The sequence below is a fragment of the Pungitius pungitius genome, chromosome 5 (assembly GCF_949316345.1).
Source record: "Pungitius pungitius chromosome 5, fPunPun2.1, whole genome shotgun sequence".
NCBI lineage: Eukaryota > Metazoa > Chordata > Actinopteri > Perciformes > Gasterosteidae > Pungitius > Pungitius pungitius.
In genome coordinates, this window is record NC_084904.1 from 16547826 (window position 1) to 16568136 (window position 20311).

The 20311-nt window shown below is 45.1% G+C and overlaps 1 protein-coding gene across 1 annotated transcript in view; it reads left to right on the forward strand.

The window, feature by feature from the left end:
• The window catches only part of mvb12bb (multivesicular body subunit 12Bb), a 29214-nt gene extending 8955 nt beyond the window's left edge, over window positions 1–20259 (forward strand). Inside the window, exons 7-10 of the mRNA XM_062562434.1 lie at window positions 5278–5339; window positions 14963–15018; window positions 15472–15531; window positions 19722–20259. Of these exons, the coding sequence (XP_062418418.1) occupies window positions 5278–5339; window positions 14963–15018; window positions 15472–15531; window positions 19722–19763 (220 nt within the window). The 3' untranslated portion in view covers window positions 19764–20259. The remainder of the gene's footprint in view (window positions 1–5277; window positions 5340–14962; window positions 15019–15471; window positions 15532–19721) is intronic.
• The last annotated feature ends 52 nt before the right edge of the window (window positions 20260–20311 follow it).

The following is a 20311-nucleotide window of genomic DNA, read 5'->3' on the forward strand; positions in this document are numbered from 1 at the left end:
AACGAGGGCTAAGCTGCTTCGATTTGCGGGCTCGCACCTCTGACTGCAGTGACAGGCGCCTCGCACGGCGCGGAGGAAGAGGAGGAGGAGGAGGAGGAGGAGACGACGACGCAGCCCCGGAGAGAGCGGAGCGACAGCTGCAGAGGAAGGGAGGAAAGGCTCCGAGGTGTGCAGCGCGGCGTGCTGCTCGGGCTTCCTCGGCCTTCGGGCCTCCGGAGCAGCCCCTTTGTACCGTGTCCAGATCGAACAGCTCAATTATTCATCGCGCTGAAGGACGGGGGATTTCCACAGCAAATTGTAAACAAACAGGCGAGACTCGGTTCGGCAGGAGGGAAGCCTTGGCACGGGGCCGCTGGTCGGTTTGCCAGCTTGTAGGGCTTCGCTCTGCCATCCTGAGCTGGGCTGAGGAAAAGCCATTCTGGGGGCAGAGCGGTGGAAGCCAGCAGGCGTGTTCACGCGGCCAGTCCAAACCGGCCCGAGGTCCAAATGGATGGTGGCCGATCTTTTGCTGTGTTAAAGCTGCGGTGGGCTCTCAGGCCCCCGCGCGTGCGCCTTAGTGGCGCTTACCGGTACTCCCTCCGGCCTTTTGAAGCCCACTTTTAAGTTGGGGAGGCTCGAAGGTTGGAATAAATTGCACCTCGAAGCGACTCACTCCCCCCTCCTGATACCTGCTGAGATCACAGGCTGCTGTTTTTATATCAACATTCAAATTCATTTCACAGTCAGAGAGTCTTCTTTTGAGAGTATTTCCTTCCAAGAAGCAATAACACACAAGGATGGGACCGTGGGCGATCTTTGACCATGTGTTTGGCATCCTCTCTGTGTAGTTACATGCACTTTGGCCAACAGAACATACAGACATCCTTCTTCAGTTTCTTTAATGTCACAGATTTCGATAGCGATTTATAAACGGGCTTATGTGAGTACAGTGCAGCCGTCTGTGTAGTATCACCCCTCTATGCTTTATTCATCTTCAGTAGGAGAAAATCCCGTCTTCCGTGCTTCCTTCAGGCTATCTATAACAACTTTATGGCCTTTGGAGAATAGCACCTCTTAAATTTAAGTGCTCTTTAAAGTCAGTGGAAAAGATGTTTTTAAATACAGTCAATAATGTGTAAATTTTTAATGACCCTTATAATTTTGAAAGCTGCAGTGATCCCTCTCAAATGTTGAGTTGCCTCAGGCAGCGGGAGCGTGTTGCAGTTGTCTACAATCGTACACTGCAAAATCAGAGCTTGTGTTTTTTCCCGCACCGCGGAGCCGCAGTGACTGCAGGGCGTCGCATCGTTATGGGATTCACCCCGCGATTTCATTTAGGCTAAGGGGATTTTTTTTTTTTTTTGAGGGGTTTGAATTGTTTTTAGATATTTCTGTTTTCAAAAACTATTTTTTGTTGTTGAATTAGATTACGCGTAATAGTGAGTTTGAGTCAGCACCAAAACCACTACTGTCAGTACAACTATACTGCCAATATAGATGATTTTAGTAAAAACCTAATTGAATGGAATGTGAAAAAAAACCCTATCACAGCGTGGGTTTGTTTCCTGTTTTATTTTGTAGTTTCCTGCCTCGTTGCACCTGGGTTAGCTTCACTTCCTGCCCTGTTGCGGCATCCCCTGTGATTGTCTTCCGTGTTCCTGATTGTTTCCACCTGTGTTCAATCACCGGCACATTCACAGTGTATTTAAACCACGTGTGTCTTCTGTCTCTGTTTGGTTCATTCAATGCGGTTGTAGTCTGTAGTAGTCTGAATGTTTTTGGGGCGTTTGTGTTCCTGGTCTGCGCCCCCCCCCCCCCCCCGGCCCCCCCTCCCCGAAAGCATTTTTTTGTTTCAACTTCAATAAAGGGTCATCATCAACTTATCTATTCAATATTCCCAAACTTTAATTAACGATCATCGAATACAAATAAAGGATCCTTTGGGATCTTAAAATCATCAAAATTTCATTTTAATTTTCTTTCAGTCAACTAATTGATTTGCAGCTATGAAATGAAATCGTACATGATTGAAACATTTTTGTTCATGTCAAATCAATTGAACATGTTCCATCATGTCTTGGCGGATCCTTCACGAACCTTCTGAGAGGGAACAAAGGAATGGCCATTTCGACAGTATAGGCGAGTTGTATCGGTTAAAGGTTATTGGCTCAGGCTGTCGCACCATATTGAGCCACTGAAGCCGTTGGGGCACACCCCCGTTACGCAACCGGCTGTTGAAAGCGCACTTGAACCGCGTGTGTTTAACGTCTCTTTATAGAGTTCGTCCGAAGCGCCGCGTTCTGATTCATAGCTGCAGCTCGATGTCAACCACTTTGGCTTGTTGTCTGTCACGAGCGACCGTATCAGCCGCTCCCTGACTTTGTAATGTAGGAAAACCTCAGCCATCCGGTCAGCCCTTTTAATGTGTCCAGTAAAGTACACCCCCCCCCCCCCCTCCCCTCCCTTCCATTCTCCTGGCCAACGCTGCCATTTGTTCTCCTGATAAAAGTGTCATTGCTGAGGCTGATATCTGACCTCTACAGTGACTGCCGGCATAAATTAGCCTCGTCCCGATATTGCAATTTCTTCCACTTCACTCAGAATCAAGGTTTTTGACGTTTCTCTTAGAATAGTAGGCCACTGTACACACAGACACTTTTTAAATCAAGCTGTACCGCGATAAAAATGTCAGGGCCAAGTGTCTTTTTTTTTTCTTTTTCTCTTTCATTGCGTACCGTAGTTAGATTCTTCTTTAACGCCCCAAGCCGAGAGCCGTCAGTGTCACCGCTGGCATGCATATCAATACGTTTCAGGTAGCACCGTCTTCTACCTGTGACACTCTGCAGGAGTATTGTATCAGCCTTCATTGCTCGCTGGTTAACCACGACTTCCCGCTGCACACCACTCGCACAGCCGTGACTGTCGGCGCGTCGCCTGACAGATCTCCCTCCTGAAGCGTCGGGGGGGGGGGAAACAATCGTCCGCGGCACAATCGCGCTCATTACTTCAGAAAAAGTTGGCAAAAAAAAGTACCGCAGATCAAGGGAGAGGTGTCAGGAGCGATCGAGTGATCGGCTGAGATCGTCTGAGCGCCGGCTGTTCAGTGGTTTTGCAACCAAATTTGGAGAGATCCTCCTTTTTCAACACCTGACACGGAGCTTAAAGGGGGATAATGATGGGTGAGAAAGCCGCTCCCACAAAGCAGCTCCGTCGGCACGTCGGGGGAAGGTGTGGAGATGTTGTCACCGGGGAAAAAGGCTGGAATGCGTGTCAAAACAAGAGCTCCGGCTCCTCGGTGATATTGCTCACCTCTCCGCTGACTACCACTCGTCTCTCTTCGTTGTCATCGCAGACGACTCTTTTGCTCACTCCACGTGGAACGAGTTGGGAGGACACCAGACAAAGCGCAATCTGTCGAGGCGTAATTCCAGTTTGTCAAGCGATCCTCGGCGCCGTGGCTTTGCTTCGCCGCACTGATGTGATTTTAACCCCGGCAGATTTCGTGGGAACACAAGACTCTTGATCTGCGTTTAATTACGTGAATCTTTCAGGCCGTGTTCCCAGTTTTACTGTAATTTGATGAGGAGCTACACTATAATTGAATATTCAAATTAGGAATATGTGTCAATATGGCTCTCTTCGCCTGAAATGAGGATTAATTGTTGTCAAAACTCCAGTGGCCGACATTGCTGTTGATCAGCGAATGCATTTGCCGTGTTTTTGTTTTAAGAATTAGTTGTCTAATTGATTTGCCATATGTTACCCTCTCCAATGTACCTAAAATTGTATTTAGAAATCACCAATTTGGATTGAGACAGTTTTGTGTTCCAAACAGATGGGGAAAGCAACCCTGGAGGTTGCATTCAGGAAAGCATTTCATGAGCAGCACGTTTCACGCAGAGTCTTCGGGGTTTTAAGTACCACTTATTTTTTTTTCAGATATATGGATAAATAGCCGGGCGTAATAGTTTCACTTTCTTTGTTGCGTCGCAATACTAGTTCAACATCACAGACGGCGTAAAAAGAAACACACACACACAGTCCCCGTCCATCGGATGTGTCTGTGCTTTGACAGATGTGTACCTTTTCTTCCCCACCAGTGGAATCAACCTTTTGAAAGGTAAAAGAAGTCTGCCTCGAATATGGCAATCGTTCCCGCAAGATTGATGCCAACCTTTTAAAAATGCGCCATTGGCCTGGATTTAACATGGCCAGGTGCGGATGTAGATGAGGAGAAGAAAAGTCGACCCCTTCATTGCAAATAAAGAGTTGCAGACTTGAGCTCATAAATACCACGGCCTGTCACGAGTCCTGTTTTATTGCTTTTGATAGAAATGATTGCATTTATTTGTCACATCCGGCGAGATAAGGCTTTGAAAGCCACAACTCAGGTGCATCTCTCATACGCAGATCTGCCTTCAGTCTTAAATTTCAGGGTTTGTGATTTTACATCCCCACACAAGAATTATGTTTGCCATAAACAGGCCAAATACAGAACGCAACTTCACACCGGCTCGCTCCCAAAGTCTCCTTGTCTGTCCATAGATGATCACGGTTTCATTCCTCGGCTCTACCTCGTTCTATTTGTCTTTAACTACGAACCCTTCAGACGCCACGTCCACCAGTCAAAGTGAGTCCCTCCATAAAGATAGCGCCGTCCACTTTGCATCATCATTACGAGATCATTTGTTTTATAACACAATCCTCGGCGCTCATTTTACCTTCGGAGCGTGTCATGTTATGCGGCTCTCTCCGAGCTGTGAATAAATTTTTTTTCTCCCCTGGTTGCGGTGGATTTATCGATCCGTAGGGGTGAGTCACAGGGTGTAATTCATGATAGCTTGATTGATGAGGATTTCAATCTTATATGGTTTGTTAACTTTCAACTGCCCACAAAGTGCATTCTGTGCTGTTTTCTATAATACAAGGCCATGAAACGGTAAAAAAAAAAAAAAAAAAAAAAAAAACAAGGCTTCCCTTGAATAATGGAATCTTTCAGTTCCTCCAGAATTTACAGGATCCTCCCCGAATCCCCCGGTAAAAGGTCTGTTCAAGCCGCTGGGCAGCTGACGCACAGTTTAACTTTGACCATATTTCACCTCTTAGATTCATCTGCTTGCTTTTGTGATGAGGATTAAAACGCCTTTTGTGTAAGGAGTGAGTGTCCCTTCATGCTCAACACATTCCAGGCGTTATATTTGAATTCCCGAGAAATGGGCCTTTGCATTTGAAAAGGAAAATCCTCAGTTTTTATTTAGTTAGTGTATTTTTATGACATTGTTGCTTTCTTTCTCCCAGCTGGAGGACCACGACTAGGCCGGACCACGAGCCCCAGAGCGGTGGCCACTACACCATGACAGGTAAATGTTACATTTGAAATGTATGCAATTGCTTATTATTTACGGCTTCACTTAAGACAATTAAAGGGATTTAATAGCATGCCCAAGATGCATTAGGTCGTAAAACGGCTTACTTTTATTGTCTGGCTGGAAGGCTTTGCAGTCAGCTCCCAACTATTTGGAGAAGAGGTCTAATACTGGTGCTTGCGCTCCACGTGCACATAAAGGCGTTACCTTGATCTACAAACGCTCCTGAGCCTAGATCTCCTCGGCGATGGATACTGTACAGAGCTTTGCTCATCCGAGCGAACGTGACTTCCCAGAGGAGCTCGGCATTACACTCGAGAACGTTTAGCAGCTGTCAGAGACGATCCGTCACATGCCGTACTCCCGCGCCTGCGCCCGCGCGTTGCGCCGGACGGCTTCCCGTCCTCGCCGCCGAGGAGAGAAAACGCAGCAGTGGGACAAACGCTGCAGGACTAGAGCAGAAGGGAGGCTAATTCGTGAGGAAGCAGAGCTTAGCTGCGATAGCCTCCGAGGCGCCGGAGCCTCAGAGAGCGTGTGATCCACACGAGGTGAAGCAGGCACACGGGTTTTTATCCAGCTGGAGAGAGACACCATGTGGTGAGGATTCCTCCTGCTGCTCACATCGAGGCACGCCCAGGCCATGGCGTAGCACAGCCTGCCTTTTTAAAACAAAACACATGCTGTTTAAATGAAAATTAAAAAAACACAATTAGAAGTGTCTGAATTTTTTGTTTACTTTAAAATGTGTTATGTTGACATACCCCCCAATAAAAGCATTTTGAATGACAAGAAATAAAAGACATGATTCCGTTGCTATGACTGCCATGATATAAGTTAGTCAAGACAAGTGTGGCCCTGAAGGAGCAGACATTTACACACAGCTGAGTGCTCTGTGGCATCGGGTGTGCGATCCCTCCGCTGGGACGGGCTTTGAGTGACAGCGAAGAACATGCACATACTGTACAGTGCGTTGCCAGCACTCATCCTTTATCTCCAGGAAAAAAAACTCTCCTTTGCAGCTGTGCGCGCTCCCTCTTCCCTCTACCTCCACGTGTCCCCCGCACGGTTTCAAGGAACAAATGATAGTGGAGTTGGCCCGAGATTCTTGGTTCTTGGCTTTATGTTTTTTTTTTTTTTTTTTCTTGAGGCCGTGTGCTCGTCAGGCGTTACAGCGTCACACTGTGCGTGTGAGAGAACGCAACCCGCCTTCATTAACACCGGGATAGCCTGCGGACCAAGTGTGAGGTCGTAGCCGACAGCCTATTTGTGTTAATTGTTAGCGGCCTCTCTCTGTGTGTGTGTGTGTGTGTGTGTGTGTGTGGGGGGGGGGGTGGGGGGGTTAGGGGGGGCTGACAGCTGGCCAGGTTCGAGTTGGTCTAAAACCATGTGCGCTCTGTCAGGGTTGTACAGGCGCCTTCTTTAGGATTGATGAATTGCCTGCTTTCTTGATTAAACCCTCCGTCACTTCCCAACAAAACAAAAACCCCAACAGAAAAAAAAAAGAGAGCGAGTTGAGTGGAGGAGAGGTAACACGTCTGCTAAATCTGTCATCTGAAGTCACGTCATGTACAAATGTGATGCGCAGGAGCTTTGACATTTATTACCAGAATATTAAAAACTAATTCATTTATTTTGCCGCCCTTCTTTTTTTTCACTTGACAGTTCAAGCTCATTTGAAAAGTTATCAGGTTTTCGTAGCGGCTCCACCCTTTTGCTTTCTTCACCACGCTGCTTTGATCCACGCCAAGTCCCTCCGCCAATTAGGTCTGTTATTCATGCTCTGACAGAAAAGCAGGATAGTTTAAAGGTAATTAAACACACATTCATGAAATGTGTCTAAAAAGCATATGTTTGATAAAAAACGAATGTGAAAGTATGAAGCCCTAAAATAAACCTGCGTGACGTGTTGCGTTCCAGTCTCTCATCATTAGCTCCGGGACAACGTACAGCATTCAGCAGGCGTCCACCTGATCACAAGGTAAACGTGATAAAAAATAATACATTTACATATCTATGGCATTGATCAAAAATAAATCCTGACATTGGCCCTGATCTAACGTAATATGGAGAGCAATTATTTCCCTATCCATTAGAGGAACTTCAATTAACAGACAGCAGACAGTTCATCCTTCAGAGGAGGAGGAGGAAAAAATAGGAGGCTCGAAATTAACTTGGGTTTGCAAAATATCTTGGCAGGATGACAGTGATTTTTGATTTTCAGGAAACAATATCGGAATTCTTATTAAACTACGTGCATCTGCTTTTAATTTGCTGCAAATAATTGGAAAATGCAATAGAGCTTTCCAATTAAAGCTCCACTTTATGCTGTTTAATAATACCCTCATAATATTATAGCTTATGAAATGACAGGTGAGTTGGTGTATGAATAAAACATAAAGCCCTGTAATAAGAGACAGAAAAAAAAAACGGGACAGTTGTTGGGGGGCTTTTAAATGCCCCACATAATTTGCATATATTAATCTCCTCTTTTCAGCCTTATCAAGAATTCCACTGTATTTGAAGTTAAAATAGTCGTGACAGGCAGGGGTGCGCTTCGTTTTTCCAAGGATTTATTACTTGTATAATTCTGGATCTTTAATAAGCCAATATGACTGATCCTCTGAGTTCTGTGGAATTTGGTTAATTGTTCCAGATGGTGCTCACTGATTATGCAAAATTACTTTATTTCTCCTCTTTCTCCCCCAGCTACACCATTTCTTGATTGACTAACATGGAGAAAAAAGATTATTTCTGGCGCCGCGCTTTCATTAAGAGGGTTCTCATCAGGTTTCAAACAAAAGTTCCATCTTATCTCCGTGTGTAGTTCCAGGCGAGGCCGTGCAGGGGGAGGCTCTTATCGCAAACCGCGATAGATCTCAACTGCTTCTGCACCGCCGGGGTTACATTTTGGAATAACACAATTCTTTAGGCTGAGGGATTAAAAAACACGATGTCTTGGGTAGCGACACAAAAGTTATTATGGTGTGCGCCTTTCTCTTTGAGAGATTGATGAAATGACTAAGCAGCGGGGCTGGTCATCCACTCGCAGCTCGGGCTCCATCCACAAGTCACCAACATTCTGTTTTGCATCAGCTAAACCGAGCTGAATGAATCATTTATGGAAGTGTTATGGGGGAGTATCGGCAGATTTACTGCCCAGCTTTTACTGTAGATGGAATGGGATTTCTATGAAACCGATCTTGATGTCTGAAGTAATGCCAAAGCTTACATCAAGACATGAAAGGAACGCTCTTAAAAGCCTCGTTTTGCTTCTTAATTCCCCTGGTCAGCAAAAGGCAAAGTAGAGTGGGGGTGAGGGGGATGGAGGGGGGGGTAATACAATTTACACCTAATGTAGACTGATGCGCACATTCTCAAACTGTATACTACTCGTAGCAACTAATGAATTTCTTCTTGATATCTGATGGCTTGTAAATTGCAGTATTTCAATTTAAGATTTAAAATGTAACATTTTGACAAACAAAAACGGAATCAATGCCAAGGGAAAAATTAATAACTGTTTTATTGCAATCTAGGAATAAGTTAAATTGTTAACTTCTAGTTTTGGAATTTTGTGTATTTTTTAGAATATTTTCAAACCTGGAAAAATATTTCAGGTATGACCAGAGCCCAAAACTTTATACACAATTCAAAAAGCATTTTGGGATCTGAGCAGGTTAAACACTCTTTAATCCCGTCAGCGTTTATGCCGCTGAATGAAAAATCTGATTGGGCTATCGAGGTCATTTTTGGAAACATGATCGATCCCAGAGTGATGGTGCCATCAACTATTTGGGGATCAACCCTGAAGGAATGGTAATAGAATTTTTCACCGGAGCTTTGAAGCCCTCAGGGTTTCAGGACCTTTTATCGCAGTCAAATAAGAGACTTTAAATGGCCGGCGCATCTGCAGGCCGGACTGGACTCTGGAGTCTCATCCCTCATTGCCTTCTATCCATCCCTGAGATAGTAGCAGTGCTCCATTAGTTCCAGTGTCCAGACGTGGACAGCCTCAATGGATGGGCCTGTCACGGCTCCCTCGTTTGCCCCGTGTACAGCAGACTTTGTTATCACACATCTAATTAGAACTTGATAAAAAATATTTCACAAAAATCTAGTCATTAAATATAGTTTAAGGAGATTTATGGTCAAATATGCCTTAAAGATCTTTTAATGGCTCTGCGGACTTGTTAAGTTTGTAATTAATGATCTTCTAATACATACTGTGGTGTGATTTAGAAAGCACAATGAGATTCTGGGAATGAAGTCGTTTTGTAAAAGGGCATCTGGGGCTCCCAGAAGCTCTGTTAAGTAGGTCTGATCGGACTGGTTCGCCGCAAAGAAAAAGTTCACACACATCGGCGTATTTGCGCGTAGACGGAGCCGCGTTTGTGGTGAGGTCCAAGGACATTCTCATAATTGTGGAACAGTTCCTTTGTCACTTCATAAAAAGTAAATGATTGTGTTTTTATTTGCGATGTAAAAAGTCTTTCATCGGGGGGGCCCACTAATCTACACACAGTGAAACTAATACGAAAAAAGCACATGTATCAAACCGTAAATGCATCACACTAATCTGTCGCCTGTTTTGTCCGGAGAGTAATGGCGTCCTTATTAGCATAATTAATGACAAATGGCAGCGCAGCATTGGTGGATTGGTTGTAGGGGATGATAAATTAGTGGATGCCCAGGTTAGTGGCTGCCAAGGAGGCCTCTCTGGCTGTCATCCCTCCTGCTTCCACCCTGGCACAGTTCATTACTCACCGTGTGAGATGCCACTTTACATTGCCCGGTACTGTGAGCACCAAGAACTTAATAAAGCCACCATAACCACGCAGGGCCCGGCGCCGCAGTCCAGAGGGCAAGCAGCTCGGGCTCGAGGGCGAAGCGGGGATCGACTCCCGCAGCTGCACCGATCGCAACGCATCACAAGTCAGTCGCCACTGGAGGGGAACCGGGGGCCGTGGGACCCGTTCTCCGGCGCTGGTGAGTGTTTCTTGTTAGGATTTTCTGGGGCTCGCCACATCCCTCGCATCATTGCGGGTTAGTTTGCCCACAGAACCGCTAATTAAGAGGGGGATTTGTGTAATTGTGCCTTCTGCTGTGTCCCATCCGGCACTTGCAATTTACCGTCAGCCCTCTGCCAGCTTTTACACTTGTCCAGAGAGGCGTACCCCATTTATGCACACATTCTGCTGCACACTTACCGGGAGCCACAGCTGGGGATCACTTCCAGTGCCATGGCAATGTCTTAAAAGACACCGTGCCGCCGATTAAAGTCTGATTGTCCATTTAATTTCATGTGAGCTTTACAATAGCCAGCCAGCGAGATCGACTGCTTTCAGAAACGGTTAATGCGGGCCTTGTAATGACACCAGACCACTTCAAGGCTTTTATCACTTTGCCTTACATGTACAGTGGGCACATTGTCACAGATGCACACGCCTCCTTATAGCGTTCTGCGTTATGCAGCGGGGTCCGTGGCCAACTCACCATAGGTGTTGCTGGCTCTGCCCACTTTCTGGGAAGACTGATGGAGCGGCTGCCTCCTGGCTGCCTCCCCACTACCAGATCTCAAGGACCGCTTGTCACAGATGGAAAAGTAAGTGGGTCATTCTATATAAGCTCGCCATGTTGCATCCCTCGGGTAACAAAAAATAAATCTGCTGAATTTCAATGTTGGAAAAATGCGACCGCAGATAGCTTTGAGTCTTTTATTTTTTCATTCTTTTGTTTTTTAAGTATTTTATTTTTACATTTGTCATGTAAATAAAACTGTACAAACTTTAAAGGCAATTTTCTACAATCATTCTTTTTTACTTGGGGTATTTACAACATTTTATATAAGTCTAGCTATTTTCCCTCCATAGTTTCACTCTTTAAACCTGAAGCAGCCCAACAAATAAAACAAACTCTCAACATCATTTCAGTACTTTCTTTTTAACTATCGATGTTTCACACATTTTAAAATGTTAACATTTCAATACATTTACATTGAATACAAGTGAGAATTTGAACACGTTGAAATTTTCTTTCACTCGTCTGTCTAGAGGGCTTGAAAAAAGATAAAAGAAAAAGAATGGGTTTCATAGATCCATAGTCATTAAAAGAATCTGAAAATAGCAACTCACTATCATCTGTTCTCATAGCACGGGTCAGGAGCTCTGACACCTCCAAAATTCCTCCTGTCAGGGTAGGGGGCCATTTGTATTCTCTCTCATTAGGCAATTTGACTAATGACCTGCCGTGGCTGCAGAGCTACGAGGGACCCGGAGCCTCGCGCCCTCTTGCAGCAGCAGCAGCCTGAACACACACCCTCTATTGGAATGGCACAGATGGCATGCCCGGGCGACAAAATAAACTACAATATGTCTCCGAGATGCTGTCAGGCCTGGGCACTATTTTTCATGTCAGAGAGGGGCTAAGGGCTGTGAGTGGGCATAGGGGGGGTCCTCCTACAGCTCTCTACTCACCATTATCTGCAGAGGTGACAGAGAGCGGGGTCTAGAATAGCATTTCCATGGTCTGCATAAGGAAATCCGCCTCCAATTGAGACTTGCGCCGACAGGGATGGCATTGCGATGTCTAGCCTGGCTACACACACACACACACACAGAAAAGGCAACATCCAATTGTTTTGGGTGTTACAGCAGAATCTGGATAAAGCTCCGACGTGTTATTTTGAGCGGCTATACTTATTATGTCTCTTATTTTATGGTACCAAACAATAGAAATCGAGGAGTTGCATTGGATAATGATTTGCGCTTGCAGACTTTTGCCCTGACTGTGACTCTCTCGCTAAATGCAGGTGTGAGACAGATTCACCCCAGGTAATCGTGCCAGATGGAGATCAATGCAATTCTGCCGAATTAGTGAAGCGTTAAATAAAAGTTCATCAACATTCCTAAAGTGCTACTCTTCGAGTTGTGGTTCAGTTAATACGGGGTATGCTCCATCACCCACGCATATTTTTACATCCGTCAGTGTCTCAGCGCAACTCTGGTGTGGTGTGTGTGTGTGTGTGTGCATGTTCGCCAGTGCGCTCGGCCATGTCTGTTGGAGCCATGGAAGTGCAATGTACGGCGCCTTCTGAAGTCCTGGGTGACAGTGCATCCAACAATGGAGGAGTGAGGGATTAGTGCTCAGCCCAGCGTACGAGGGAGCCCTTCCCGCCCTGAAACAGCCATTCATCTGTGCCCAGGGGCTGCAGATGACAATGCAGCCATTGCTCATCGCACCTGACGGAGTCATTAATAAGGCAATGATCCACACGGGGCCTGTGCTGACTCCGTTCTTTACACTGCAATCACTCAAGCCACAGGGTCCTCCTTACTTAACGCCACCTCTACGCTCACCGCCGCCGCCACCATCATCATCATCATCACGATCGCCATCGTACCAAATTTCCTGCCAGATGTTTTCATATTGACTGCACTCACATACTCCAAAAGCCAAACAACTCGGCCCGATTCCCCACACTGCAATACAATCATGAGTTAATGGAGTGTAGCCTGGCCATTTGAGCAGCTACAGCATGCTTCATAGTGGAATTCCTGGTCAGGAGATTGGATTTACATTATTTTTGCCCTTTGCACCTTTGGGTTTCTCCATGGTATCCATTTCTTACCACCAAGGCATCTCGCACGCGTCTCCATTTATCTGGATGGAAGATAGCCTCTCTGGTATAGATGGCGCTGGAATACAAAGTGAGATCTGGTTTTAAATGTAATCCTTGAGCAATAAAAAAAAAAAAAACTCTGTGGCCTTCAGCTCTGCATTCATCCGTCTGCACCACGCAGATCCATCAGCCGCTACAATCTCGGCTTCCCGTTGCTGGCTATTGATTCAAATGCATTCTCCCTCGCCCGCCTGCCTCTGCCTGGCGCTGGTGCTCCCAGCGACACACTAGAGCATGTTTGTTCACTTGTTTTTATGAGCTTGAACAAGTCATTGCACTTACCCAATCGCCTCGGTTTATTTGTTGCTTCAAATGGCCACATGTCCACAGGCCCCGCAGGGTGGGTGTAAAGACTGGGGAATGGAAGGGCCCCCCCCGGGCGAGTGGAAAAGGCGGGGTAATCCTTTCACTCTTTGCACTTTTTGAGCCACGCCAGTGGCAAAGCCGTAGGGACGGCAGATCGGTCCACCTCTTTTGACCCTGATTGGATATTCACATCAATTTGTAAGGACATCAAAGGAATCCAATTGAATGTGTTGCAGACATTAATGCCCCCCTGCAGGATGAATGGTATTAACTAAGCGCCATCATCAGGTGAACAATTGCAATTGTTCTATTTATTTGTCGCAGTGACATGGCAAACTTCTAAGCATGTTTCATCTTTACTTTTAGCATTGCTGTTGTTGTTATTGTCAGTATCATTTAGCTTAAAGAAAGTACAGCAGCACCCGTGTGCAGCCCCGCGGAGCCGTGGACTCTTGTTGTTACCACATTTTAACTGTGAGATATGAAAGCCAGGAAAGTAAATGGGCTTCCCCGTGGTCATAAGTGTGAAGGTCACGCTGTGATTACAAAGATCACATTCTACTTCACATGTGTGCAGAGTGCCAAACCGTGGACTTGTACAATAACCAAGAAAGGAAAGCCGGTCACATAAGTGTCGAAGTGAGGCATATTTTAGAAGTTCATACTTTGTAATATTGCCGTGAACAGGAAAGGCTGAAAGGAGGTTCAGCTCCAAAATGATGACTCATGAACAGCTCCGACTCACATTTATGAGTTCCTCTTCCTGTGCCAGGGCCCTGATGGACTGTGGGTAAAAGGACACCGGTTGGAAGCTCGGCCCCTTGATATTTATAACGGCGGCAAGTTTTGTGTCTCCAGATTTTGGAGTTTTTTTTTTTTTTAATGAAGCCGAGCAGCTGCACTTTCCCCTTCAGTCTGCAAACGAGAGGCTTTGTGTCCCTTGTCACCCTGTGTTAATTTGGGGCCTAATGTATTTTATAAACAAAGAGCTGCTCTCTAGCCTGACAGTCGTGACACCTTGATTCCAGTGCAGGATGCATGCTGTACGGGGTTACACCATTAATAATCAACTGGCAGCCATCACACCATTTTAACCACGATCATTATGATAAAGGGCATACACTTAATTACAGGCCTGCTTAATTATAGCTCTGTTGAAGCTCGTTTGTTTGGTCAAATGCTAATTATACCACCACGCTCTTGGCAAGTCCTCATTTCAATCCACTTTTTCGCCCTGCTCAACAGTGTCGCTTATTTTCATGCAAATGGGATATCTGGCGAAGTGTTTTGTTTCTCTTCTTTCCGCTTTTCTGTGCCTCGTCGCGTGAGCGCATCTTTGTTTTCCGAGGTGAACATCACCCCCGACAAGACGGAATCGGGAATAATCAAGAGTAATTAAACTGGAAGAGGGTTGAGAAAGGGCTGGGCTGCAGGAGAGAGTGGAGGTGCTCCAATATGCGAAGCCTTTCTTCCCCTCGGCATAGACGGAGGGAGGGGAGGTTGATGGCTTTGTTGTTTTATAAACCCACGCTTTGTCTTGTGGAAGTGCCCAAGAACAGGGATCGGGTTTAATATATATTCATGTAATTATTTGTCCAGCTTAAACTTGTTGGTTTTTCTTACTTTTTTACAGCTCTGGACGATGTGCCCTTTGCGATCTCCGAGAAGTTTTGTGAAAACCCCAAAGAGGTAAAAACTCCTTTTTGAGAAATCAGGGACCGAATGCAAAATGGTTGCTTGATGACAAATAATGTGAGTTGTGGTTGTGAAAGTTCCTTTTCCTGTAACACGTCTCGTAGTCATGATATTTGGTCCTTTCTCTCTCACAATAATGTGGCCAATAGCCCTTCCTCCTCTCCTTTCCTTTGCCCTCCTCTTCATTCCTCGCCTTTCCTCCAGACTGAGTGATGAATGCGTGCAGTCAGGCAGGGCCGGCTCAATGCAGTCCATTTGGCGAGCTGGCAGCGGTTGTCACTATAGCCCCGTTTGTATTGACACTGAGAGGGGAGAGGATTAAAGATTTTAAGCATGCTTACTTAGCCATGAGCCTAACCGCCATGTTTCTTGTGTGCTTTTTTTTTTTTTCTTCTTTCTTCTTCTTCTTCTTCCTCTCCCTCCTCCTCTCCCTGCTTTTGATTTCAGATGCAGCAAGTCAATTTAATGGGCATTACGATCAAATCCCTGGCAGAGATCGAGGAGGAAGTGAGTAGGGGCTGCAACGCTCGGCTGCCACTGACGCCGCTGGCCCAGAATGCAAAGCAAACGGTCTTGGGGTTGTAATTAAGTGTCTGAGACAGCGAGGCCCTGTTGGCTCCACTAAGCCCCGATTGAATAAAAGCATGGCCAGGCAAGGCAGCCATTCTCTCCTAAAAGCGCCGTCCTCTGTTCCAAAACACTTGACTTCCCCAATTCTTCTCTCAAACAGCTCAATCTAGCACCTAGCACAGTGCTGGAGATCCCCAGGACCCTTTTTCTGCTCCGATTCTTCACGTCTTAACTTTCCAAGTCTCCGAATCAACTTCATATCCAGTTGCCAAAATGAAGTTTGAGATCACGCGGAGCAAATAAAAGCGCTACAATGTCCTCCCCGCCTCTGATGAAACACTGTAGCCTGCAGGCATTCGGAGGAGGATAATCATCTGTGTGCAGCCCATGTGTTGGTGTGATAGAGTTGGCTTGTGTGTGTGTGTGTGTGTGTGTCTGTGTGCGTGCGTGCGCTTTAAAGAGAGTGACAACCCCCCTTCTCTCTCATTAGCACGGTATCTTGGTATCAGAACTGCCAGGAAGTGACAGACCACTGTAAAAGAACAGGTGCTGTTGGGTTTGAGATGTGTTACAGAGCAAACACTCCCTCATCAAACCGGGTGTCTGTTCTGCACTCTGCCTCTGTCTTCTGTCACATACCATCCAAATCACACAGAGTCGCCATCTTGTCATATGGTCATCTGAATGAAGCTCATTGTCAGCGAAGGTATTAATGGCATGTTTGTGTGTGTGTGTGTGTGTGTGTGTGTGTGTGTGTGTGTTTTCCAGGGTGGAGACAGGCTGGCTGCTCATCCTATACGGTCTTGTCTTGCCTGTTTGTTTTTTTTGTCTCTTCCTCCACTCCTCTCCTTCTCGGAGAGTGTGATTAGCAGAAGGACACATGGTGAGCTGAGCTGGGGAAGGGAAGGGAAAGGACATGAGAAATCATTAATTACAGCCCGCGCTGGAGCTGATGAAGTAAATGTGAGATAGTGTAACACACAGGATTTAGTGAAGTGGACGACAGCACAAGATTAATGGCGGGGCCAGGCTGATGAGGATGAAGTCACAGCTTAGCTTGATAATTAGTTTCCAAGTGGAAACATCCCTCACCATTGTGTTATTTTGAATTCCCCCCTGTTATTATTATAGCACACAATATCAGCAGAACAAGGAGGGAAATATAGTCAGTGATATTCTCACAAACATGTTGGACAGGAGAGGTGATTTTTTTGGAAAGTGATGCCTGTCTGATTCTTGGTGTTTTTTTTCTCCTTTTCTTTGTCTGGTTTTGCTTGTTTTTCCTCTGTTGGCCCATCAATTGAATGACCGCAATTTTTTCTGTACTTAAGGCCCCTGTAGACGTATAGCAGCTCATTCTAAGTAATATAAAAATAAAAATAAAAAAACAATATATAGAATCCCAGAAAGAGATGGTGCCATAGTTTTTGTGTGCGTTTCCTCCTTCTGTTGTCCAGAAGAGGTCACTGTGTCTGTGCTTAACTCTCTTTTTTTTCTTGCCTTTTTTTAAAACTGGAGGCACTTCTCAACACAGACACCTAATTGCCTCTTTCTAAACCCATTAAAAAAATATAGATTTATGACAGAGATGTAACAGTAAGAATTCTACATATGCACATGTAATTGAGGAAAGCTGTTGTAATCACAGCCACAGTTGCAGATAAGACCATTTCCTAACAGGCATCACTTAAGCCGTGTCTCGGGTTGATGTTGGTTCCAGCAATTAGGCATTCTTTCCATTTCCCAAATGACTCACAAAACTTGCGGATATTATAATTGCTTTTAGCCACGCATATCTAATTTGTGTCTTTTTAAGTGTTAATTAGTACGCGATTTAAAGTGACATCTTTATGTAGTTTGCTCTCCTGAAAAATGTTGTCGGCGGCTGGCTAATGATTTTCAGAGGGAGTATGCAAGGGTGGAAACGCACACATGACAGGATTTTCATTAGCACCTATGTGAGATGGGCTCTCGGTGTTTGTCGGCAGTTACCAGGCTGCATGTGTATTTCTGTGCCTGAGCGTTGCTGGTGTGTGTGTGTGTTGCCATGTGGATGCACGGAGGGGTAGTGGTGTACACGGGGGTACGCGAGAGGTGTGAGAGGGAGCGCTCCAAATAGAGGTGGAATTAATGAAGACAACATGTCACATATTTTTGGCAGCGGAGCAGGGACAGGAAATGAAGCCCTGCTCGTCTGGGTGACTGCCGCCCATGTTCTGGTGTGTCACTGTCCTGTCAGCGTGTGTATAAAACTGGCAGACATTGATACATGCTCTCCCTGATAACACCCCGTACCCCCATCCATCATCCCCACACACACACACTCACACACGTTATTTATTTACCGGGCCAGATGTTTAGAGTGAATTTTTGTGTGGTGGGGGGCTGAACTTCTTCCCAACTAACATGCTTGTGATATTTGACAGGTTCTGGGTAACTTGGAGCTTCCCCTCGTGTAGATGAGAATCTGGGAAGGTGGTATTTTGATGAAGAACTCGGTCTGAGCCACCGTGGCTCCGTGGCTTCTGTTTGAGATTTGGAAATTTATTTCAGTGATCATGCAGCATCACCTAGTGCTGTTCTGCAGTAATGCAACGGCCCGACTTGTTGATGCGAGCACCACTTTGTCTCCCAAAACTCCTCCCAAAACTCAATCATTACGTGTTATTATTGTGTTACAGCCCGGCTTTCACCTAATCAAACTTATTATTATCACTATGCTTTTTCACATTGTACATAATTCACTTTACTTTGGAACAATACCAGGGCTCACTATACCATATTCTTTAACATCTGTATACCAAATACAGATCCAACACCAGGGCTCACTATTCCATCCTCTTTAACATCTGTATACCAAATACAGATCCAACACCAGGGCTCACTATTCCATCCTCTTTAACATCTGTATACCAAATACTGATCCAACACCAGGGCTCACTATTCCATCCTCTTTAACATCTGTATACCAAATACTGATCCAACACCAGGGCTCACTATTCCATCCTCTTTAACATCTGTATACCAAATACTGATCCAACACCAGGGCTCACTATTCCATCCTCTTTAACATCTGTATACCAAATACTGATCCAACACCAGGGCTCACTATTCCATCCTCTTTAACATCTGTATACCAAATACTGATCCAACACCAGGGCTCACTATTCCATCCTCTTTAACATCTGTATACCAAATACAGATCCAACACCAGGGCTCACTATTCCATCCTCTTTAACATCTGTATACCAAATACAGATCCAACACCAGGGCTCACTATTCCATCCTCTTTAACATCTGTATACCAAATACTGATCCAATACCAGGGCTCACTATTACATCCTCTTTAACATCTGTATACCAAATACTGATCCAATACCAGGGCTCACTATTCCATCCTCTTTAACATCTGTATACCAAATACTGATCCAATACCAGGGCTCACTATTCCATCCTCTTTAACATCTGTATACCAAATACTGATCCAATACCAGGGCTCACTATTCCATCCTTTTTAACATCTGTATACCAAATACTGATCCAACACCAGGGCTCACTATTCCATCCTTTTTAACATCTGTATACCAAATACTGATCGAACACCAGGGCTCACTATATTTTTTACAATAAAATGCAAATATATTCATTACATTACATCTCATTCAGGTGACGCTTTTATCCAAAGCAACTTACAATAAGTACATTTAAACTGCAGAGATACTTTGATTCTATAAACTGAATATGTAAGAGCAATAAAGACGCTTTACTGCCTTTTAATGGTACAACATGAAGAATGTGGTTCCTGTGTCATATCCATGCGATGCCAGAAGGGGGCAGTGGTTGTTTGTATTTTACAATGTTACTGTAGGAGTAAAATTAGGCCTCTAGTTTTAACACAGGTGAATCACAAAATGTTGTGTCTTTAGCTCAACTTAATATCAGTTAATACAATTTATAGAGCTGCAGAAATGTCCGTTGTTTTCAGTTTCCAGTCTTCTATAAATGTTTTTGTTTCTATCTTTGGTATTAATCATTAAGGTGGTGCAGTTTGATTATACTTTGGTTCTTCTTTGATAGAAAAATATATTTGTCAACGTGTGCTGTTTTTCCTCATCCTTCTTCTGCAGTTTCACTACAACTTCACCACGGAGCGAAGCATTGCTGTGTGACCTTCCACCCAGACTGGATAATTGTAATGTTGGAATTAAGAAAAAGTTCCAGATACACCGTGATTGTAAATTGTGTAATTTAAGACAGTTAAAGTATTTTTTACAATTATTCAATTCTTGGAAGTATTTGGATGTACAACTGTGCACATTAAATTTGAAAAGATTTTCAACTTCTTTAAACTGGCTTTTCTAAATGTGTGTTCTGTCTTATCTTACTCAGATAGTCAAACAAAGGATGTCATCCCCCAAGGCAAACCAGCTCATAAAAAATGTCCCTGCACACATTCATTAATGTGTGCGCTGTGACTCACACTTTGCTCATCAGAGCCACGGCGTCGTGCTGGCAGTGAGTAGCAGTCAGGGAGCACCAAAGGGAACCGAGAGTCAGCCTCATCACACGCGAACCGGCACCTCTGATACTCATTTTCCAGTCCAAGCATCTATCCGTCACAAAGTTCATCATGGGCAGCGTGCGGCGACGGCGAGCGGAGCCCAGAGACGCGGGGGCCTTTACGCAGAGACGTCAGCAGTGACTCCTCTCTCTGCGA